Here is a 19,844-nt window from a genome sequence, read left to right on the forward strand (position 1 = left end):
ATTCCATATGTTCAAGAAGACACCCAAATTGCCAATAAGCATTCAAAAAGGTGAAATCTCCCCAACTTCCAGGGCAATGCAAATTGAACTCAAGATAGCACCATTCTCCCACCAAAACGCCAGTCTGGCGACTGACGGCTCTGGAGTGGATGTGGAACAACTGCTCGCACCCTACTGGTGGAGCAGAAATGGATAAACTGCTGTATCTGCTAAGCTCGACATATACACGCAGGCCCTACGAGCCAGCATTCCACTCACCGTAAATGCACCAGGGGTGGACACAAGACCGGCCAACAAGCCTCACGCCTACCAGCCTCACACTGAAAACAACCCAAACACCCATCAAGGAAAGAATGGTTTCCAAACACTTGTGTTATATGCCTAAAGTGGAGTACTATAAAGCAATGAAAATGACCCATTACTGCTGCTCAATATAAGGATGAAGTGCATGGAGGCAATGCTGAGGAAAAGAAAAGAGAGAACTAGACACATATCCTACACGATCCCATCTACGTAAATATCACAAAACACGCAAAAGTAACCTAGGAAAGAATGTTAGCAGGCCAAACAGTGGTTTCCTGTGAGGAGGGGGAGGCAGTGACCAGGAAGGGCCACCATCTTGCTTTGCAAATGTTCTGTTTCTTGACCTGGGTGGGGTCACCAGACTGTGTTCACTCAGTACCTTCATCATTTGGGCAATTTTCTCTACACTATATTTCAATAAAAACCACTGTGTCAACGAAGCATTATACCAAAACAAATTATGAAAAGGTGGTGGTGCCATTATGTACACAGAACTTACTATTTTTCTTTCCTTTTATACTTAGCTGGATATCATAATAATCTTCTCTTCTATCAGATCGGTAGTCTACTTCTTTACACTGGATATATGACTACAAATAAGGAAAATAAGATGGCTTAAGCATTAACCGTCAAGATATTAGCATGTTTAAAATACTTAAAAATCACTCTTTAAAACTGGTTATCACATACCACCATCTTGCCTCTGAATAACTTAGGTATGGTGCCTTCTACACACGTGCCTTTCATCTTATTTTCCACATTATCAAGCAACTGGAAGAGAAAGTTTTGGCTTTCAGAAAATGTTATGCTTAATTAACATACAGTAATTTGAAACGTGACTAGGAAATTTCAATGGTCAAAGAAATTCTAGACGATAAATATTATGACCTTTAGCATGCAATTATCAAAAACATACAAAAATCTTCTTCCTTGGTTGGATATTTACAAAAATATCTACATGCAACAGTTGAGATTAACCCTCTATACAGCCTTTGGAATGAATTAGTAATCTGTAGTGCCTTTAGAAGCATTTTTTATATTCATTTTACCTCTGTGGAAAAGCATGTAAATTGAGCACTAAACTTAACTCGTATTGGTCCACACCAAGAGATTAATGAGGTTGAGCCTGTCAACAGGATTGACTGGTTTGTCCATGGATATTTAATGAACTGGATTCAATCCAGCTAGTGCTGCAAAAAAGAAAACACACCTTGCCCAGCCAATCACCTTGAATAGCCATTTCATGTTGTGAGTGTGAGTGAGTGTGTGTGTGTGTGTGTGTGTGTGTGTATTTCTTTCATCACAACTGGAAGAGTGGGCGTCTGTTAGTGACTACAGATGGTCTGGGAGAAGATCACCCACACAGGGGTCTGCCTCAACCACAAGTTCTGTGCCAAGGCGGGGTCTGGGTCTTGTGCTACAGAGTAAGAACGGAAGTCACTATTCTAAAGTGAAGTGGGATCATCAGGACAGCTACTCAAGCCAATCTGTTGTTTCTTGGATTAATAACTGCTAATTATGCCAATTTAACAAATTAAAAGTATACTACCTATACTATTCAAATTTACATTTTCCCTCACACTTCCCTATCAAATAATTTTTCAGTCTTTCTGGTTTTAAACTAGATACATGCTGTCTTTTCTTTCTGGCCTGGTTCTGGTCCTGAACAAAGATGGGCGTAACTGGAATTACAGTGACTGAAGTAGGTCTGAGGTTTTACTTGGTAACAACTTCTGACAGTGCTTCACAATATGAAATGTAAGTAGTAAACAATTACGGCTGAAAACTCACCACTCGACAGAGCTCTTGAACATCATGTTGCATGAAGCTATCTAACGTTTCCCACCTTAGAGAGATAAAATGAATTTATATTTAAACTTCCAGATTTCAAACAAGAGTAAATTGACAAGCAACTCAGACTAAAAAACCGAACCATGTAATTAGTCATTATTCTTAAATTTTTAAGAAGATTATAATTCAAAGACAAATTGAATTTTATCCAGACCCCAAAACGTTCACAACTTTACCTTGTTCTGAACATCTTACTGCAAGGGGAGGCCGTGTTTGCAAGTAAATGTACAGAAACTTGGAGACCATATGTATCCTTTCCTTGACAGGTAAACCTAAGCGGTGAACTGCTTCTCAAGCAAAATTCTAAAAGCCTCCATTTCCAAAGAGGTCAAACAAAGGACACTGATAAAAATGCCCTGACATAATCAAGTGCCTGAGCTCTGCTCTCAACCCTTCCCGTCCACTAACTCAGCCCTCGAGCAGCAGAATGGGCGGGTCTCCCAACACATACCCGAACGACTTGGTCAGCTTCTTCGTTCCTACGGGCTTATCACTGTGCTGTAATTCATAGAACACTCTTTGCAATGCTAAAGGGACGCTTTTGGATGAATCGTCGCCCTCTGTTGGCATCATGTACACGGCCTAAAAGAAATGATTCAGAAATAAAAATGGAATTTTATGTGGAAGTATCATTTCTAACAACACAACGATGAAGGCAGTTGGGTAGGGCTTTTAACTATCCCCCCCAAAGGGTCAAAAGGTCTTTTAAAAATCAAGACAGTGAAAAATGAATTTTAAAAATTACTTAAGGCCCACCATCCAATGAGAACCACTTCTATTTCATACTTCTTAGAGCGGAGCAACATTTTTTTAACTTAACATGACTTTGAACAAAAGAGTTGATGAAACTTCAATGCTACTGCAACTAATAACCACACTCAACTGTCCCCAAGACATCACCCTATCATGGTAATTAACGCTGCCTGGAAGAACGGTGCGAAAAGGACACGCCAGCAGACCAGCCAATGGTCCCCCCAAAGCCGGGAGTGTCTGCTGCCTGCGCTGCCCCCCTGCTCGCACCACAGTCCTGAAGTGCAAGTAACTAGCCTCCGTTAGATTTTATATTTTGTACAAGTTGTAGCTATAGTAAGTGAAAAATTAAGATTCCTGACCAGGAGTTTTTCAACTAATCAATTTTAATATAAAACTTTTCAAGTGTTGCTGCTAATGACTTTCGTATTTTTAAAAAAAGCTTTATTATTTCTAGCCCAATAAAGTGAGGTTTGTCGGCTGTGGTAAACTTTTCATCACCTGAGTTAGCTTCACAAGTGTCCAAACACTGAGGACCAGAGCTATGTACAAGCGTAAAGCAGGGCCCTCCCTGGAGACGCGGCAAGAGACAAGTCTGGCGGCGGGGCTTTGCTTGCCCCTTAATACTTGAGAGAAAAGGGTGGGTGGAAGGTTGAGGGAGAGAAACACCATCCATTTACCTTTCGTAGTTGGTTTGTGAAAAATAAAGTCTGCAGCAGGCTGTTCATGTAACAAGTCGCTCCCTGATTCTTTAAACCGACATAGCCCGTGTGCTTCTTTGAATCCCACCTACAAGATCAGTTTGAGGTTGAGGGAAAACTGCACAGGACACCTCCTTGCTTCTGCAGCGTGTGTGGGCGAGGGGACTGGGGGCCGGCACCTCGCTGCTCTGCACCGCCACCTCCATCCCACCATCCTGACATGGGGTGACGACGTCCGAGCACCCGCCTCCAAGTGAGTAGCTCGTCGCCAGGCTGGCAGTTATCACACGGCTCCCTCCGGCGGTCACCAGTTTTGTCTGCTCAAGCACGTGGGCCAGTGCGAACTCGGCCCGGCACCGGAGGGGCGGCCTCCGTGCGGTCTGCTGACAGCAGCAGTGCCGTCATTTACCCAGAGCAGCACTCTCAGAGAGGAGTTCAAGTCTACTTCTATCTGACTGAGCGTCAGTGCGGCTCCCTCACACACACATCGGGTCACACGTGTAGTCAGCACAAGGTGGGACGGGAACAGCCGAAACCCCTCTTTTCTGTAGCGTCACGTACACGGGAAAGGACAGGCATGCATACCGGCAGGTTCAGACCTCAACTCCAAGAGCCGTTTCCCTTTACTCTGTTATACAGGTGGTTGGTTAGGAGAGAGGACAGTCTGTACCTTCTCGCCCCCAAGAGTTAACAGGAAGCGGAAGAGCCCTCCCCAGCGCCATCCCCTCCCCCTCTGTGCACGGTGCAAATGTGTGACCAGTGTTAGACATTTACTGTGAGGTCAGGCCAGCAGGACTCTGATGCCGGGGGTAAGAGGTTTTTGTAAGACTGAACCAAGATACCTGTTTTGATTGGTAAGTCTGAAAAGCTCAACCTACTTTCTTAGTCAAAAGATGTATCATAAGCATAGGGGGAATGTTTTCTAAAGGAGGGGGAAAAAAACCCACAAAAAGTTTAACTAGAAATACCATCTTTTTGCCCCCCACTCCTGGTACCTGAATACAATTCAAGGGTACGTTTTGAAAAGGCTACTCAAGAAAAGGCTGATTCCTCTGGTATCAGCCCAATGAATATGAAAACTAATAAATCTTATTTGTTTTAAAATTTCCCAGGGCCACACGCAGGCCACCTTAGTCAGGACCTGGCTGGACTGAATGACCGCCCTTCTGGGCTGTCGGCTGCCCATCCCACCCGCAGGGTCAGCCTACGCACTCATGCCAGAGGAGGGCCACGTGGGAAGAGAAACAACAGGAACAGACAGGGGCGCCTACACTTGACTCCTTCCCACCTAGACTGCACTTTATTTCTTCGCTCCTCGGCCTTAAGAGTCCTGTTCGTCTACAACCTGATCCCAAGGCACCATCTCAGCCCTCTTCACACTCTCCTAGTGCCCCGCCCACCCCAAACTTCCCTGCCGGGTGTCCTTACTCACGCCCTTCTCCCCACCTCCAATTCCCCCGGTCCGGCCTCTTGCCCACAGACCGCCTGGACCCAGGGACGGAACCCTCTCCTCCCAGCGCCACCCCACACCACAAAATAACAAGCACATCTGCTGCTGCAGTTACTGCCGTCAACTCCTCTGCCCGAGTGGTCTTGGAGGTTCTTTGAGGACAGAAAACCATGCCTGCCTTGTTCAACGTAATTATATTCCTAGAGCCCAGCAGAGTGTCTGACACATAGAAACTGCTCAGTAAATCCGCCACACAAAGGCATGAACGTGAAGCTGGCACACATCCGTTGATCTGGTCTGTGTGCCAAGGGGTGAGCACACAGAGGGTGCTTATCTGCTATATGTGCACCTCTGCTCCTTTCACTAGAACTAAGGACATCTCTTAATAGCATCCAGTTAAAGGAAAACTTACGCAACTCCATGGGGGGCATCCGCCTGTACAAAGACTTCAAAAGTAACTTTGTCATCATCTATAAATCCTTTCTCAGGATCAGTCACTTCCTATAAAAAAAAATAAGAATATCCAACTTGCATAAGAACCCGCAAATGCTCACTTCATTCCAAACAATTACCCTGTACTTAATAGATTAAAATACTACTTTTTCAAAACACCTAAATTGTGCTTCTAGTTTTGCAGTGCTTCGGCTTGTTTTAAACAATGTTCTCTGAGTGAAAACAGCAAAAGCTTGGATGCCTCCTGGAGGAATGGGAGGTGTTAGGGGCTCAGCGTCCACTCAGCAGGCAGGGTCTGGGGAGGCTGCCGAGAGCCCACACTAGAGCGCTGAGCAGGGCGTTCCTAAGTCCTACTGGCTTCCACCTCTGCAAAAGCAGCCCAAACGAGCTGACTTGAGAATTCACTGGTTACAGGAAACCACCCCGCACTATGCCTGCCTCAGTATTATTTCTTTTAAAGGAAACCTAGCCTATTCAGGAAAGCTACAAACTACCTTACAATGTTTGACCAAAACACTGAGATGAAGTCCTGTTGGCTGCTAAAAACTTGACGTAGGAAACTGGAGAAGACACATTTTCAGTTACCTATCCAACTTACAAAGCAAACGTTTTGATTCTAAAATGAATAGATGGATGTGAAGAATGGAGAATTAGGGAACAAGGAACAACACTCAGATTATTCAGTCTAAGTACATTGTTACTTACACTCCAGGCCATGAAATTGGAAAATCCCCAATCGTTCTCTTTATGGAAGAACAAATGACTGATACGCCGGCTGAATGACTTCTCATCATCTCTGTAATTTATGATCTTCAGCACCGCTTGTGCATGACAGGACCAAGACCTGTTCAGGGAGGACAATCTAAGCCTCAGTCGACAGATTTACCTGACTTCTACACAATTTTTAAAACAGCACACAAAACCGCCCATATTTTTTCCTTCTATTTTTTTTAGACGGAATAAGGGGACACACATTATCTTTAAAGGAGAAAGAAGTGAAGAGGGTCTGGGCGTGCCCTTATGTGGTCTGGAGTGATTTAACTCAATGCTTTATGTCTTTTTGAATTTTTAAAATTTTATTTATTTATTTTTGGATGTGTTGGGTCTTCGCTGCTGCGCGCGGGCTTTCTCTAGTTGCGGGAGCGGGGGCCGCTCCTCGTTGCGGTGTGCGGGCTTCTCATTGTGGTGCCTTCTCTTGTTGCGGAGCACGGGCTCTAGGCGTGCGGGCTTCAGTAGTTGCGGTGCGCGGGCTGTAGAGCTCAGGCTCAGTAGTTGTGGCGCAAGGGCTTAGGTGCTCCGCGGCATGTGGGATCTTTCCGGGCCAGGGATCGAATCTGTGTCCCCTGCACTGGCAGGCAGATTCCTATCCACTGTGCCACCCGGGAAGCCCCTATGTCTTTTTAATTTCTAAAAGGTTTCAAGTTTTTTTTACCGGTATCTATAAAATACAAGTGTTTGAACTTTAAATACTGTTCTTAGATTTTACAAGAGATGATAGCTTTTTGGTCAGGTAATAGTTCTAGTACCTAACACGGCTATTACTTGAATAGAAGAATGATGATAAAGCTATTTTTTAGGTGAACAGACCTAAAGCTGTAGGCTCTACTAATAAGTGTCACTCCTGCCCCCCTCAGGTGCTGTGAGGCTTCCAGGCCGGGCTGTATAGGGGGCCCTGAGCAAGGATGCCACCACCCGAGAATGACTGCAGGTGCGGTTGTTTGGGGCAGACCCCAAAAGGGCCCCTGGATCAACGTGTAAAATGTTTAAAAACCAACTTAAAGTGGAGCTTTCATAAAGGAAGGTGTTGACTGAACTCATTCGACTGAGCTTTTTAATAAAGGAATGTTTCGACTGCAGACTCATCAGAACAAGGGCAAGGGCAGTGCTGTTCCCGCGGGGATGCCGCTCGCTCGGGATGCCATCGCTGGACGTGGACTGCTGGATGTTTCCCAAACTACCGTTCAGGTTCAAGTTGTCTGTCAGACTAAAACCAATCCAGCCTCAACGCTCATCAGAAATCAGATCATAATGTGAACTGAACACAAGAAGTAAAAATTTGGCCAAGGCCCTGACTGCCCCATAAAACTGGCTTCTTAAATACTCAAGTGAAGAGGAAAATGAAACCTCTGGCAGAACAGCTGGAACCAGCGCCCTTTGGGGAACATCTTCATCGAGGGCACCAAGGGCCACAATTGGGGTGGCAGGGAGACGTGGTCAAGGAGGCAGCTTTCCCATGGGTTCATGGATGTGGAATGAGAAAGGGTGACAAAGTGATCTGGGATCCATCCCTTCAAACAATCTCTCAACTGTGCTTCTGATAAACGTTGAACAGCGACACTCTGCTTTTTAATTTTAACTTTCTGAATAACCCACAGAAATTGGTTAACATACAGTGAGGATGTCTGCCTGAAGAATTTTCCTTAACTACAATCTTCCCCCCTGGCAGTTACTGGTAGAATAAGAAATACACCTGGTAATCCAGCAGTCAGCTAGTCCAGATAGGCCCTGATTCCATGTTCCACGGGCAGGTAGATTCTAACACACAAAGTTCAGTTTTTTATTTGCAAGAAAAATTTACACCTTTTCTAGTTCGGATATAATACCTACCAGTGAGTTTCAAAGAGGGAATTGTATTTAATATAACTTAAAATCAAATGACTATGTAAAGGCAGAAAGGGAATTCAAAGAGAAATCCAAAATTCAAAGAGGCCAATTTGGCTTCCAATAATGTACTAGAACTATTTGTGGATTTGTAATTGCATCATTTAAACTGTCTTACGTGGAATCAGATTCAGCATTGCACTGGAGAAAGAATCCTACGCTTTTTTGGTGTGGTCTGTCTGGATAAAAGCGTGGCATCACCATAATCTTCCATGGCAGATTTCGCACAAAACACGGAGGGCTAAGGACCGACTCACTCAGTCTGCTGAAGCGCTCGACAGTGAACTGAAAGGTTGCCTCGGAGCGCCAACTCGTGTCTGCAAGAAAACGCTTTGTCAATCACCAAGCCTGGCATTGTCAGACAACACTGAAAGCAGCACAAACCTGGGTTAACCATTCTATATTCAACTGCTAAAACCTAACCCTTCGGGGAAAGGATAGCATCATTTCCAATTTAGTAACCATCTAAAACCGTGAGATGACACGTAGTTTGTGTAAATGAAATCCCAAACTCAGAGGGCTAGCAACACACACCTGCATTCCCCACCAGACGAGTTCAGCGTGATTAAGAATGTCTATTCTACTCTGTCTTAATTCCCAAGTAATCCGCAGTGAGTGGAGAGACTGGAGAAAAGGAGTAAAACTTCTCATGTCACATCTGTTCAAGGAGAGGACTTGAGGAGGAAAAGAAAAGGGCTTGAGACTTGGGCTGAGTGTGGAGAAGAAACATGAATTTGCAGGCAAACAAGAACTTCCGAGGAGTGGGCGACAGCCATTCCTGGGAAGTGCAGCACTGTTTAGAGATAAAAAGATTCCTAAGAAGTTAGCTAAAAATAAATGATAACTTCATTAGTTCACAATTTTGGTGAAGTATCAGGCTAGATTCTCTAAGGGGAATTATTTGAAAAAAAAGAACGAAGAAACTGGCATTCTTTTTGACATGAACAGAATGAACTGTTAAATTTACTCAGCAAGACCAAAGGCCAATTTAAGAAATCAAGATTTCCTCCAATAAAATGCAAAAGCACTGATAAGAATTAAACTAAAAGTCACACTTGGAATTCCAGCTTTTTCTGTTGCTGACTATTCCTTTCAAGTGACCCAGGCTGTGGATTAGCTTTGACAAACCCAGCAGTGTCCATGCTTCTCCAGCTCTCCCCGTGAGGGGAGCGGCTGTCCCAAGGCCAACCTGTTACCGGCCAGCACTTTTATAAAACACAATAAAACTGCCGCAGGAAGGCCAAATTGCTATACAAGTTTCTAAGTGCTTCCTCTCTCTGTGCCTATCTCGTGGCAGACTGGGGACAGTTCACAGGCCCAGGGGCCAAGGGCCACACTTGGTCTACAGAACAACAGGAAGGCCTTTTCTGGCTGAGAAGCAGGTGCTACTTTGACATCCCTGACCCCACGCGCAAAGTGGGGTTCGCAGGTCTGTGCCCTCAGCCCGTCTCTACACTTCACTCAGGTCACTGCGGTGCAGACTTCTCCGCACACAGAACTGCCTCCGCTGTGACTGAATTTGTTCTTAAGAAAACATGTCCATCAGTCCTCATGAGAGAGTAGTATTCTTTACCAAAGAAATAAAACCCAAAAGGATGTGTAACAGCGCTTTTATCTTCGTTTAAAGGCTCTCCGTCCCCACTTTTTTTTTTTTTTTTACTACCCGTACCCTGGCTCAGCTGTTAGCAGAGAGGCCCTCAAAGGAAGAGCAGCTGGACGGGGGCGTTTTGCATTCGAGCCTCCTCAAGGGGCAGGTACTACCCTCATCCCTTGCACAGATGAGGGTCCACGGAAAAGACAAGAAACTTGTTCCAGAGAATGAGGTCCAGACTGGCTGAGGAGAAGAGTGGGCCACTCCTCCACAGCCACACAAATCATATTTGAGCAGCACCTAAACCCCACAAGGTAGGCAAGGGCAGGTGTTACTTAATTCCCACTTTACAGATGAAGAAACCGAGGCTTGCTGAGGGTAAGTGGCTTATCTCATCCAAGGTGTCACGAAGCGAGCACAGGGGGTCTCAACACCCAAGATCCGGACACTGAGCCCAGTGACCCTGCCTCTGGTTTGTAAACGGCCATCCTAGCGTTCAGGTGACCAAACGCAGAGCCCAATAAAACTGGCCTGCTGTACACTGATGGCACGACACACTCCTGGGACCTAAGGACATCATGTCACAAGGCCCAGCCCCCCCCCCCCCCCCGCCTCTCCTAACTCACCTACTTGACTGTCAGTTACCATTCGGGTCTTTGTAGGATTACAGTTTTATACAAACAAAAAAATGATACACATTATAAATGCCTTTTTGCTCTTCCTCAGGACACTTTAGTCAAATTCCTCAATTAATCTTAAATATTAAATAGGACCACACGACGGTGAGCTCAGCACAGCATGCATCCAGGAGCGGGCCAGCCCTTCAAGGCCAAGGCTCTGGGTCTTGAGCCTGGCGCCACCCTGGCCCCCATGTGCAGTTCACACTTGCTGAATCACACACTAGATGTGAGATTCTGCCTCATGTTCAAGGCACAGGATTATCTTCCAAAGTATGCTAATTAGGAAGTTTAACATGAGATTTCATGTCACTAAAAATGTCACCACCCCATAGCTCCAACCTCTTCATACTGTGTGGCGTTGGTGGTATAGAGGTGAGCATAGCTGCCTTCCAAACTCTTCATACTAAATGAATAACTGAAAACCTGTATTAAATACCAGGTCAAGACAGGAGGGTCTACAAAAGAGAAGGAGACATGAAACCCATCTCTGGCAGATAGGGCCGGCCTTGTTACCCTCCCCCTAAGGAAGCTACATGAAAAAATGGGTGGAAGGTACTCGGGATTCCATGTACTATTTATGCAACTTCCTCTGTATCTATAATTGCTTCAAAACAAAACTCTTTTTTTTTTTTTTTTTTTTTTTTGGTAAAAGTAGTATACTTGGGATTATGAAGGATACCTTGTATCCTGCAGGGTTAGTGTTTCATCCAAACAGAGACTCAAACCTGCCTGAACACCACAGAGCACTGACTTACCTACTCCAGCATCTTATCGTAAATGACAGGATGGCAAGTTCGTGCTACCTGCTGCCCTCACGCATCTTGTCAGAAATCTCGATAACCCACCACTTTAGGTCTTTTAAAAAGAAAGGCGGGCCTGAGGTTTCCCCAAATGGCGCTCTTGCAGTAACTGTGTCAAACATCAATTATTCATTCTAATACAAGTCTTTGCAAATCCTAGTTAATTCCCAGAAATAAGGTTTTTTTCACGGGTACCAACAATCTAGATCTACAACAATCACTCTCTACCCTCTACTAAACATTTTTCCAACCTGTGTTGTTAGCCACTCAACTGCTGTGTAAGAAACTCCCCCTACTAAGAAGGCCTCTCTGTACAAATCAGATTCTAACCCGGTGTTTCCCATACTGTGTGCCCTCCAAAGATGTTAAAAGGAGATTCAGCAAAAACAGATTCTAACGTTCAGAGGCTTGGGGAATCGTTAACAAAACAAGTCTTTTGGAGAAAGATGTTAGGAGGCTGACAGCTTAGACGTACTTTAAGAAACATGCTTAAGCCAGCACTCCTCAAACTTCCTAGATTTCTGATCACTTTTCACAACGCACATATCCTGCCATTAAGTGTTTCAAAATACCTATCACTGCTGGGAAAATGCTGCTGTAAACGAAGGCTTCTACTCCTAGAAAGAGAACCATCTCCCTCCCGCCCCCCTTGCCAAAGATAGGATCTTTCTCTCTCCTGACGCTGGGCCTTTCGAAAGGCCAGGAACAGAGTGTTACTGAAGATCACTTCTACTTGCTCCTGTAACGTGCTTTTCCCATCTGGTAATTCGCAGTAGGAGCATTTCTACTTTTAGGTTCTATAGCACCATTATTTACTACTAATAATTTAGTAAAATTTGCCTCAAAAGGGATTTTATGTACATTATGATCTCCTTATTGATTCTCAAATGAGGCAGTCTGGGGCCCCCAGGAGACTTCTGGCCATGTTAGAGACATTTTCGGTTGTCACGACTGCACGGGGTGGTGGGTGGTGGTGGGGGTGACGGGTGACACTGCCACCCTACAGGGCACAGGACAGTCTCTTCCAACAAAGAAGGATCCACCAAAAAAGGCATCAGAGGCCAAGAGAACCTGCCCTTTTATCCACATCTGTCTCCTCCCAAGCCCTCCCCGTAAAAACACCTGGGGAAAAACGAGAATGAAATTGCTCTGTGGAAACCAGAGCGGGAGGGCTCTGATTGGATTGGACCGCTCACTGCTCCAGGAGAGACTACAATCGATTCCTGACTCACGCCTGGTACATCAGACCTGGTTGTGCCTTCCCGACTGCGCTCTCTGAACCTCTTTTGGCATCTCCGGGGTCTGAGATAAAACCAAGAGCCCAGCAACCAAGAGACCACACCCACACCGTTGCCCTCATCTGCGGTGGAAAGTGCACTCCACAGGTAACAAAGCAGCGGGTCAGACCACGCCTCTTTACCTTCCTCAGATATTGCCTCAGCCAGCTGCCAGGGGTAAACCGCACTGTGAGAGAACTCTCAACTACGGCTGCAGTTTCTCATGGAGGCTGAACTTTTGGCAGGAGGTCTGAACAGCAGTCCTTCTGGTGGTGCAGCCCGTGACTGATGGTTTCTTTCAACTGCCCCGTTACACCCCTGGGAAGGACACAACCCTCATGAGGATTGATGGACATGCTTTTGACAGAACATGGTTTCATATTACACTGCAAGATTCCAGGGGCTGCATAAAGTGATTACTGGCTGCTGCCTTCTCATGATTTCAACCTGGCAAATGCACAGGTCCCACAGTCTGATAAATTATAGCGAAGAAATAGCCTCGAAAGAAAGGCTTTCCTAGGCACAAAATGTCCATGCATGTACAAATGCATACACTTTCCACAGAGAAGATAAAGACCAAAAGTCAGTCTGAGGGACGAAGCCCAAAGCTCGATTCTGGTTTCGCACCTAACCAGAGTGGGGAGGGATTATTAGCTACAAACAACTGATATACTTGCTACAATAAGAATGCAATGGAAAGCCACGTTCCAGTGTCTAGAAGTATCGTGCTGCAGACGAAAAGGAAAGGACAGTAAGATATACTTGTGTTCTGAATACTAGGAGTGGCTGGAAAATTAATTGCAGGCCTGAGCAAATACCCATCTATTACAAACTCCTGTATTTCAACCTTCTCTCCTAGGCTGGGGAAAATCAACTTACCTTGAAATTTGTAGGCAATCTTGAAATTTGAAACCAAAACAGGCTCCTAAATTTTCCTCAGATACAACCTCCTGAAAACTAGCTACCCTTAAGAAACTCAGAAGTACTCAAGGAAGAAACGTCTGCTTCCGACACAGGTTTTTGCCCAATGCGCGTAAACAAAGCCCAGGTACTCACCGTCCTCCATGTCTTCCTCTGTGTTGTTGTGCCCATCACTCATGGCTACATTCCCGTTGATAACAGGGTTTTGAGTAATTCTTGGTGGGTCATCTGTATCTCCGGCTTTAAAGAAAACAAAGAAATTCCATGATTTTTCCCTTCATGGCTTGGATTAGATAAAAAAAATATATATATACTTGTACTTTGACAATTTCCAGTCACTAGTAAGTTCCAATTGTGCCAAAATAATTGCACTTTAACCCAAAAGGTATTTACTAGTATGTTTACTAAATATAAACCTTTGTTTCTTTCAAAATGCTAAATGGGACTTGAAAACACATTATACCTCACAATAATCAGCTCCATTTGCAATGACGTTTACTTTGACATAGGTCCACGGTTTAAAAGAAGAATTTTAAAAAGCCTTTGGCAGGATTTAGGATTTAAATAGCCTCTACTGCCCATACTTCACATGTAAATCCTGTCCTTCCAGCAGGTCAGAATAGCTCACTGCAACTAATGCTGTTCTGTTTGCCTGTACAGTCGGCTTTCCTTGGCAAATCAGACACTCCAATAAAAATTAAGTGTCTCAACTACAAACAGGAGATGTGGTTTTTTAAATAGCTGCACAGTTGTGTCCTTGGACTCCAATACTCAGAGCCTTTACACCGTTAGGATCAGCAGTCGGTCTGATTCAGCACCATGGAGAGCACCCTCCCCTTTCCCCTCTAGACAAGCTCCAAACTCCAACTGTCAGGTTACTTTTCTCAAATAATTCCTGAATATAAACCATCAGTTTTTCCTTCTTAAGCATCTCAAAACACACGTTAGAAATCCTTGGAAGCTAAGAAACAGGTATTACTACTCAAATTTAGACCACTGCCACTCCTGATACTTTTGTTTTATTAAGTATCAATAATATACACTTAATTAGCAATTGTGTTAAAAGCTGTCTATGAAAACATAAATTTTTAAACTGACCCCTCAACCATGACATCCTGACAGAAAAACTGGGGGAGGTAAGTAGGGAAAGGAGAAATTCCTTTCCCCGTTGCTTAACTAGCTTGAACTCTAAACTCTAAAACTTATATGCTTAAAAAGCAAAATGAAACATTGGGTGCTTTGACAGAATTTCCACATTTATCCTCCTAAATCAACCATTTCAGGGAATTCCCTGGCGATCCAGTGGTTAGGACTCTGCAATTTCACTGCCGAGGGACCAAGTTCAATCCTCGGTCAGAGAACTAAGATATCCTATCCTGCAGGCCTCGCAGTGTGGCACCCAAAAAAAAAAAAAAAAAAAAAAAGTATGTGTGTGTGTGTATATATATATATGTATGTATGTGTATATATATATATATATATATATAAAAATATATATGTGCACATATATATTAACCACCTCAAACCATCATACAAAATATTTTATGAGGAAAAACCCTATGAAGGCCTTTGAAATAAACAGCACATTCCACCAATGGAATATTATGCAACAGTTTTTTTTTAAGGTTCTCAGTGTACCTATATGAAATGTTCTGAGTTATATTAAGTTTTTAAAAATTAAGGTACCAAGCAATATATATCATCATATGCAACCCTTGCTATAAAAGAGAGAGACTATGTTGGAATAAGAGTGTGTAAATTCTTATTTCCCTTTATACCAATCAGCAAACACTGGGAGAACACAAACTAGCAAGAGGTTCTGTAGAAGCAGCAGCAGAGTGATTCTTCACTGCAGACACACACACACATCACATGAATGCACTATAAATCTTAAAGTAATCTGCTTGACGTATGCCTGGTACTTTTAATTTAGTTCCTCAGTTCAAATCCAGCCTACGGCAAGAGCTTTAAAACATGGTCTAGAATGCACGAATGCAAAAGTGACAAAGGTTTCCCTGCAGGTGGCTCCTCAACGCAAGGCAAGTAGGGTTCTGCAGCTGAACCAGCTCCTCCTGAGCAACGTCCCATCTTTTACACACCATGGGTACACATTCCCGCTGGGCCGACCAATTTTCCACCCTTCACAGGCCTGGAGACGGTGATCCAGGCTGGTGGCTGTGAAACTGCAAAAAGCTCCTGGTTGGGGGCTTCCCTGGTGGCACAGTGCTTAAGAATCTGCCTGCCAATGCAGGGGACACGGGTTCGAGCCCTGGTCCGGGAAGATCCCACATGCCACGGAGCAACTAAGCCCGTGCGCCACAACTACTGAGTCTGTGCTCTAGAGCCCGTGAGCCACAACTACTGAGCCTGCGTTCCACAACTACTGAAGCCCACGTGCTTAGAGCCCGTGCTCCACAGCAAGACAAGCCACCTCAATGAGAAGCCCACGCACCACAACAAAGAGTAGCTCGCCACTACTAAAGAAAGCCGCGCACATCAATGAAGACCCAACACAACCAATAAATAAGTAAATAAATAATAAAATAAAAAATTCAAAAAAAAAAAAAAAAAAAGCTCCTGGTTGGCCCAGCATGTACGTGAAGAACCTGTCCAGCAACAGGCCCTCCCAACCAACTGCCATGGGACCCTTGGAGAAAAGGTTGGCAACTCAAGTCTAGCTCCTAAGGGACTGGATATCCAGTTAAAAAAAGCTTCTCATAAAAATGAGTTAGTTCAACAAGAGGATTAAAAATTTAATTAAGACAACGGTAAGTCCCTGGACCAGAATTAAATGATGAAAGCGCCTGATACCACAGTCTGTATTAGGCTTCCAGAAATATCCTAAATGATAAGGCTGTCTTTATCATCAAGGAAGAAGTGCAAGATTGGCACGTACGTATATTTATCACTCTATATAAAGTGATCCTGTTCCTGAATTTTATATCCTGCCTAGTTGGAATTTTCCCAACGTATTAACTCTCATTTGGCCAAATATGAACTACAACACTAATTTTTTTGACACACAACAGTCGCAAATACCAATGACAATACGGTATGCCTCAAACACATAGACAAGAAGGTCTCTGATATACTTAAACGTCAAGGAGGGGAGGAGAGCAATTATCATTCCGAAATATATACATGACACCCAGAAATACAAAAGGAGATCATTTCCATTACTCATGATTGGTAAGCCTTTTGACAACAACCTTGTGATAAGTACCAGCGGCATATTTTAATATATATGTGGCACAAAATACCTTTTTTAAAGAGTGACTTTAGAAACACAAAAGGCTCCCTTGCTTAGTTACAAAGCCTACATTTCCTCCTCTTTTACTGAGGATGCCCGTGCTTACATCCAGCTCTTCTCCCCACAGACTTCCGTTTGTGATGTCACAACCCAGAGCTACTGACCCCAAAGAACACTGGCCAATTGCTATGGAAATGATGTGGTGCTGATTTAGCACCTGAATCTCACTCCTGGATGAGGAAAATAGAAAATTCCAAATTGCTGGCCTTGACATTTTCTATCACTTCCCAAAGATTTCTCAAACCTCTCCCCAAAAGGCTGGGTAGAGGGAACCAAACAACCCCATTAAACCCACCTCACGGTCTTCCAACTAAGAGTCTATACGCTGCCACCAGGAGGGACCTGGGCCACGAAGATCCAGCCATGCCCCAGAGTCACTCTCCACTCAGCCCCCCAGATTTCTCCTCAAAAGTCCCAACTAGTGATACAACCCAGTGAGCAAAACCACGGCTCAGTTAAAAGGGCAGAACACGTGGATTACCACAGAGGCCACGGGCCAACACCCGGTCCCTGAATTGGTCAAGCAGAGCCTAACCAGCACATCTTAAGCCCCAGTCCAGCAGTTCACCCTGACTTCCAAGTCAAAACCCCCAGACTTCTGCTTGGTCCTCCTCCTCTCCTCTCTCCTGGCATTGAATCCATTTTAAAGAACATTACAAAAAATAGGGGTTATCAAGGTAAATTAGAACACTGATATCTTTCCGCAAGTCCAAATACACTGCAGAAGGACTGTTCAGAAATGGCATATTGGTTCTGAAAATCCACCAGCGGCGTACGGCCCCCACTCTGAGCTGAGTCACCTTCTGGTCCAAGCCCACGGTTCCCTGCCATGTCTGCATGGCTCTGCAGCAGAATCTTCTGGGGAGGGGGAGGGTTCTCTCGGCCGCATCAGAGTGACTGCACAGAATCTCCAGGAGCTCTCCCTCAGAATTCTTTTTTTTTTTTAAAAGCTCCCCACAAAATTAGGGCCAGAAGCCTATTCAAACAACCTCATCAATTTACACAATCACCTTCAAAACAGAGAGTATCAGGGCGGGGGGCGGGGGGGCGGGGCAAGAAGTCTGGAGTTACTAGTTCCCTCAGGCGTTGATGTAAGTTGCTAGTGGGGGAAACCAGGTGAGGGGTCCATGGGAACACACTCTACTAACTTTCCTGTACATCTAAAATTAACCCAAAATTTCAAGTTTATTTTTAAAAAGAGAACATAAGAAACCCTCAAGCCTAAGAGGCAAGGAATATAGCTGATATTAAACTTATACAGGAAAATTTTCAGCATGAAGCATCCATACAAGCATGTCTGAAATTCTCACGTAATTAAAGGTAGAGAGAAAGGCAGCTTAGAGCTGAGATACGAAAGAAAGTCTCCCACACAGACACTGGGTGGGTGCACAGAGCATAGCTCTTCAGGAGGGGCCGGCCTGGGAGGGAGGGCTTGTGTCCATGCTGGGGCAGAAGCAGCAGAGGAAACACGGGGCACGAGAGAAGGATCTAACGTCTGCTGCCAGGATTTCACAAATAAGTAACTCCCAAGTACTGGTCCCTGTTGTGTGCTGGGCGCTGTATGAACATTCTCAGGCAGGGATCATAGCCCGGGATCAGGCAGAGCGGGGTGTTTACAGATGGACCCAGGGTCCCGGCTGGACCGTGAGGGATGTTGCCCTGGGCCTGTAAGCTGTGGAGCGGCTACTCTCTTTGCTTTTCGTCCATGAGACAGGAGTGGCCCTTCCCTAAGGAGGACTGCTCACCCTGAGAAAAAGTATGTTAGATGGAGCTCCTGAAGGAAGCCAGAGGCACTAGTCAGGAAGAAATAAAGAAGGAAGTCCTGAGCAAAGAGGCACAATGCTGTGAAAAGTTCTTTAGCCACAAATACTTTAAAAATGCCTACTCTCGCCATTTTGCAAAATCATAGTGCAATATCACAACTGGGAGAGCGACAATATACTGACCCTCCTCCTATTCACTTGCATGCATTTCATGATGCGAGGTCTGTGTGTTCCCCACACTCAAGATACTGAGCAGCCCAGCACAAGGACCCTCAGGCAGCGCTTTTACGGCCACACCCACCTCCCGTCTGTGCCCGCCCCGAACCCCTGGCGATGGGCAATCTTCTCCACATCCACAATCTGCCATTTCAAGACTGGACACAGGGTACGTAAGTGACCTTATGGAGCACCTTTGGACACTCAGCGTAACTCCCTTGAGACTCACATGGACAATTCATTCCTTTATCCTGCTGAGAGGGTTCTGTGGCAAGGACATGCCACCCTCTGCTCGCTCAGATAGCGGCAACATCCGGGTTGTTTCCAGTTTGGAGGCATTACGAACAAAGCGGCTGTAAACATTTTTGTACAGGTCCTGAGCAAAGAGACAGGTTATTTTTACTTCAGGATTTTACAGAATAAGTGAAATGCTCAAAGAAGCAAGGCAAGGGGTGCAGCGATGAATAAAGGGAAACAATGACCTCCCTGCCTCTGATACAAGTAAAAGGCATGCCCAATGTTCCTGTACATACACGTGCACAAGATACAAGCACTTTTACTATTCACAATACGTGCATCCCAATTCAAGATCCGCATAGATATGCGTACATGGCTTTGATTTTGAATAGCACCATACCATTATGTCGTGATCTACTCACCTATTCCCCTACAGATGACTCTTCCCGGCCACCACCACCCCCTTTTTGGCCATCTGAGTGACACTACAAGCAAACAACCGTACAATGATTTTGTCCTGCGGCACGCCGTATAACTGTGTGGTCATCTGTCAGGGTCATCTTTCTCACACGCACTGAGCTCCCACAAGCAGTGCTCTTTCCCAGTGGCAAAGATCAACAACGCATCCAAAGCCACTACCAAGTGGCCCCGCACAGCCTCCTGCACCAAGTTCTCATGCTGCTCAGGAGAACTCTTCCAGCGCCATCACTTATTTTCAAGAATTCAGATGTAACTGATTTCCCAATGTTCTGATCCTCAAAACACCTGGCTCTAAACTCAAAAGAAGCAAAGAGACATCTGATAACTTGAAGGTGAAAGACAGAAGATGTACCACTCCTACTAAGCCCAGCTGAGAAGCTGAGCTGATTAGAGGGAGGGG

General features: G+C 44.9%; 1 protein-coding gene across 1 annotated transcript in view; it reads right to left on the reverse strand.

Annotated features, from left to right (window-relative positions):
* USP7 (ubiquitin specific peptidase 7) overlaps positions 1-19,844 on the reverse strand; it is a 56,510-nt gene that overhangs the window by 17,286 nt on the left and 19,380 nt on the right. The window contains exons 2-10 of the mRNA XM_068565368.1: positions 13,574-13,678; positions 8,288-8,486; positions 6,214-6,352; positions 5,468-5,556; positions 3,585-3,693; positions 2,606-2,736; positions 2,095-2,149; positions 994-1,074; positions 803-893 (exon numbers count right to left, since the gene is read on the reverse strand). Of these exons, the coding sequence (XP_068421469.1) occupies positions 803-893; positions 994-1,074; positions 2,095-2,149; positions 2,606-2,736; positions 3,585-3,693; positions 5,468-5,556; positions 6,214-6,352; positions 8,288-8,486; positions 13,574-13,678 (999 nt within the window). The remainder of the gene's footprint in view (positions 1-802; positions 894-993; positions 1,075-2,094; positions 2,150-2,605; positions 2,737-3,584; positions 3,694-5,467; positions 5,557-6,213; positions 6,353-8,287; positions 8,487-13,573; positions 13,679-19,844) is intronic.

Source organism: Eschrichtius robustus, chromosome 16 (assembly GCF_028021215.1).
Source record: "Eschrichtius robustus isolate mEscRob2 chromosome 16, mEscRob2.pri, whole genome shotgun sequence".
Taxonomy (NCBI): domain Eukaryota; kingdom Metazoa; phylum Chordata; class Mammalia; order Artiodactyla; family Eschrichtiidae; genus Eschrichtius; species Eschrichtius robustus.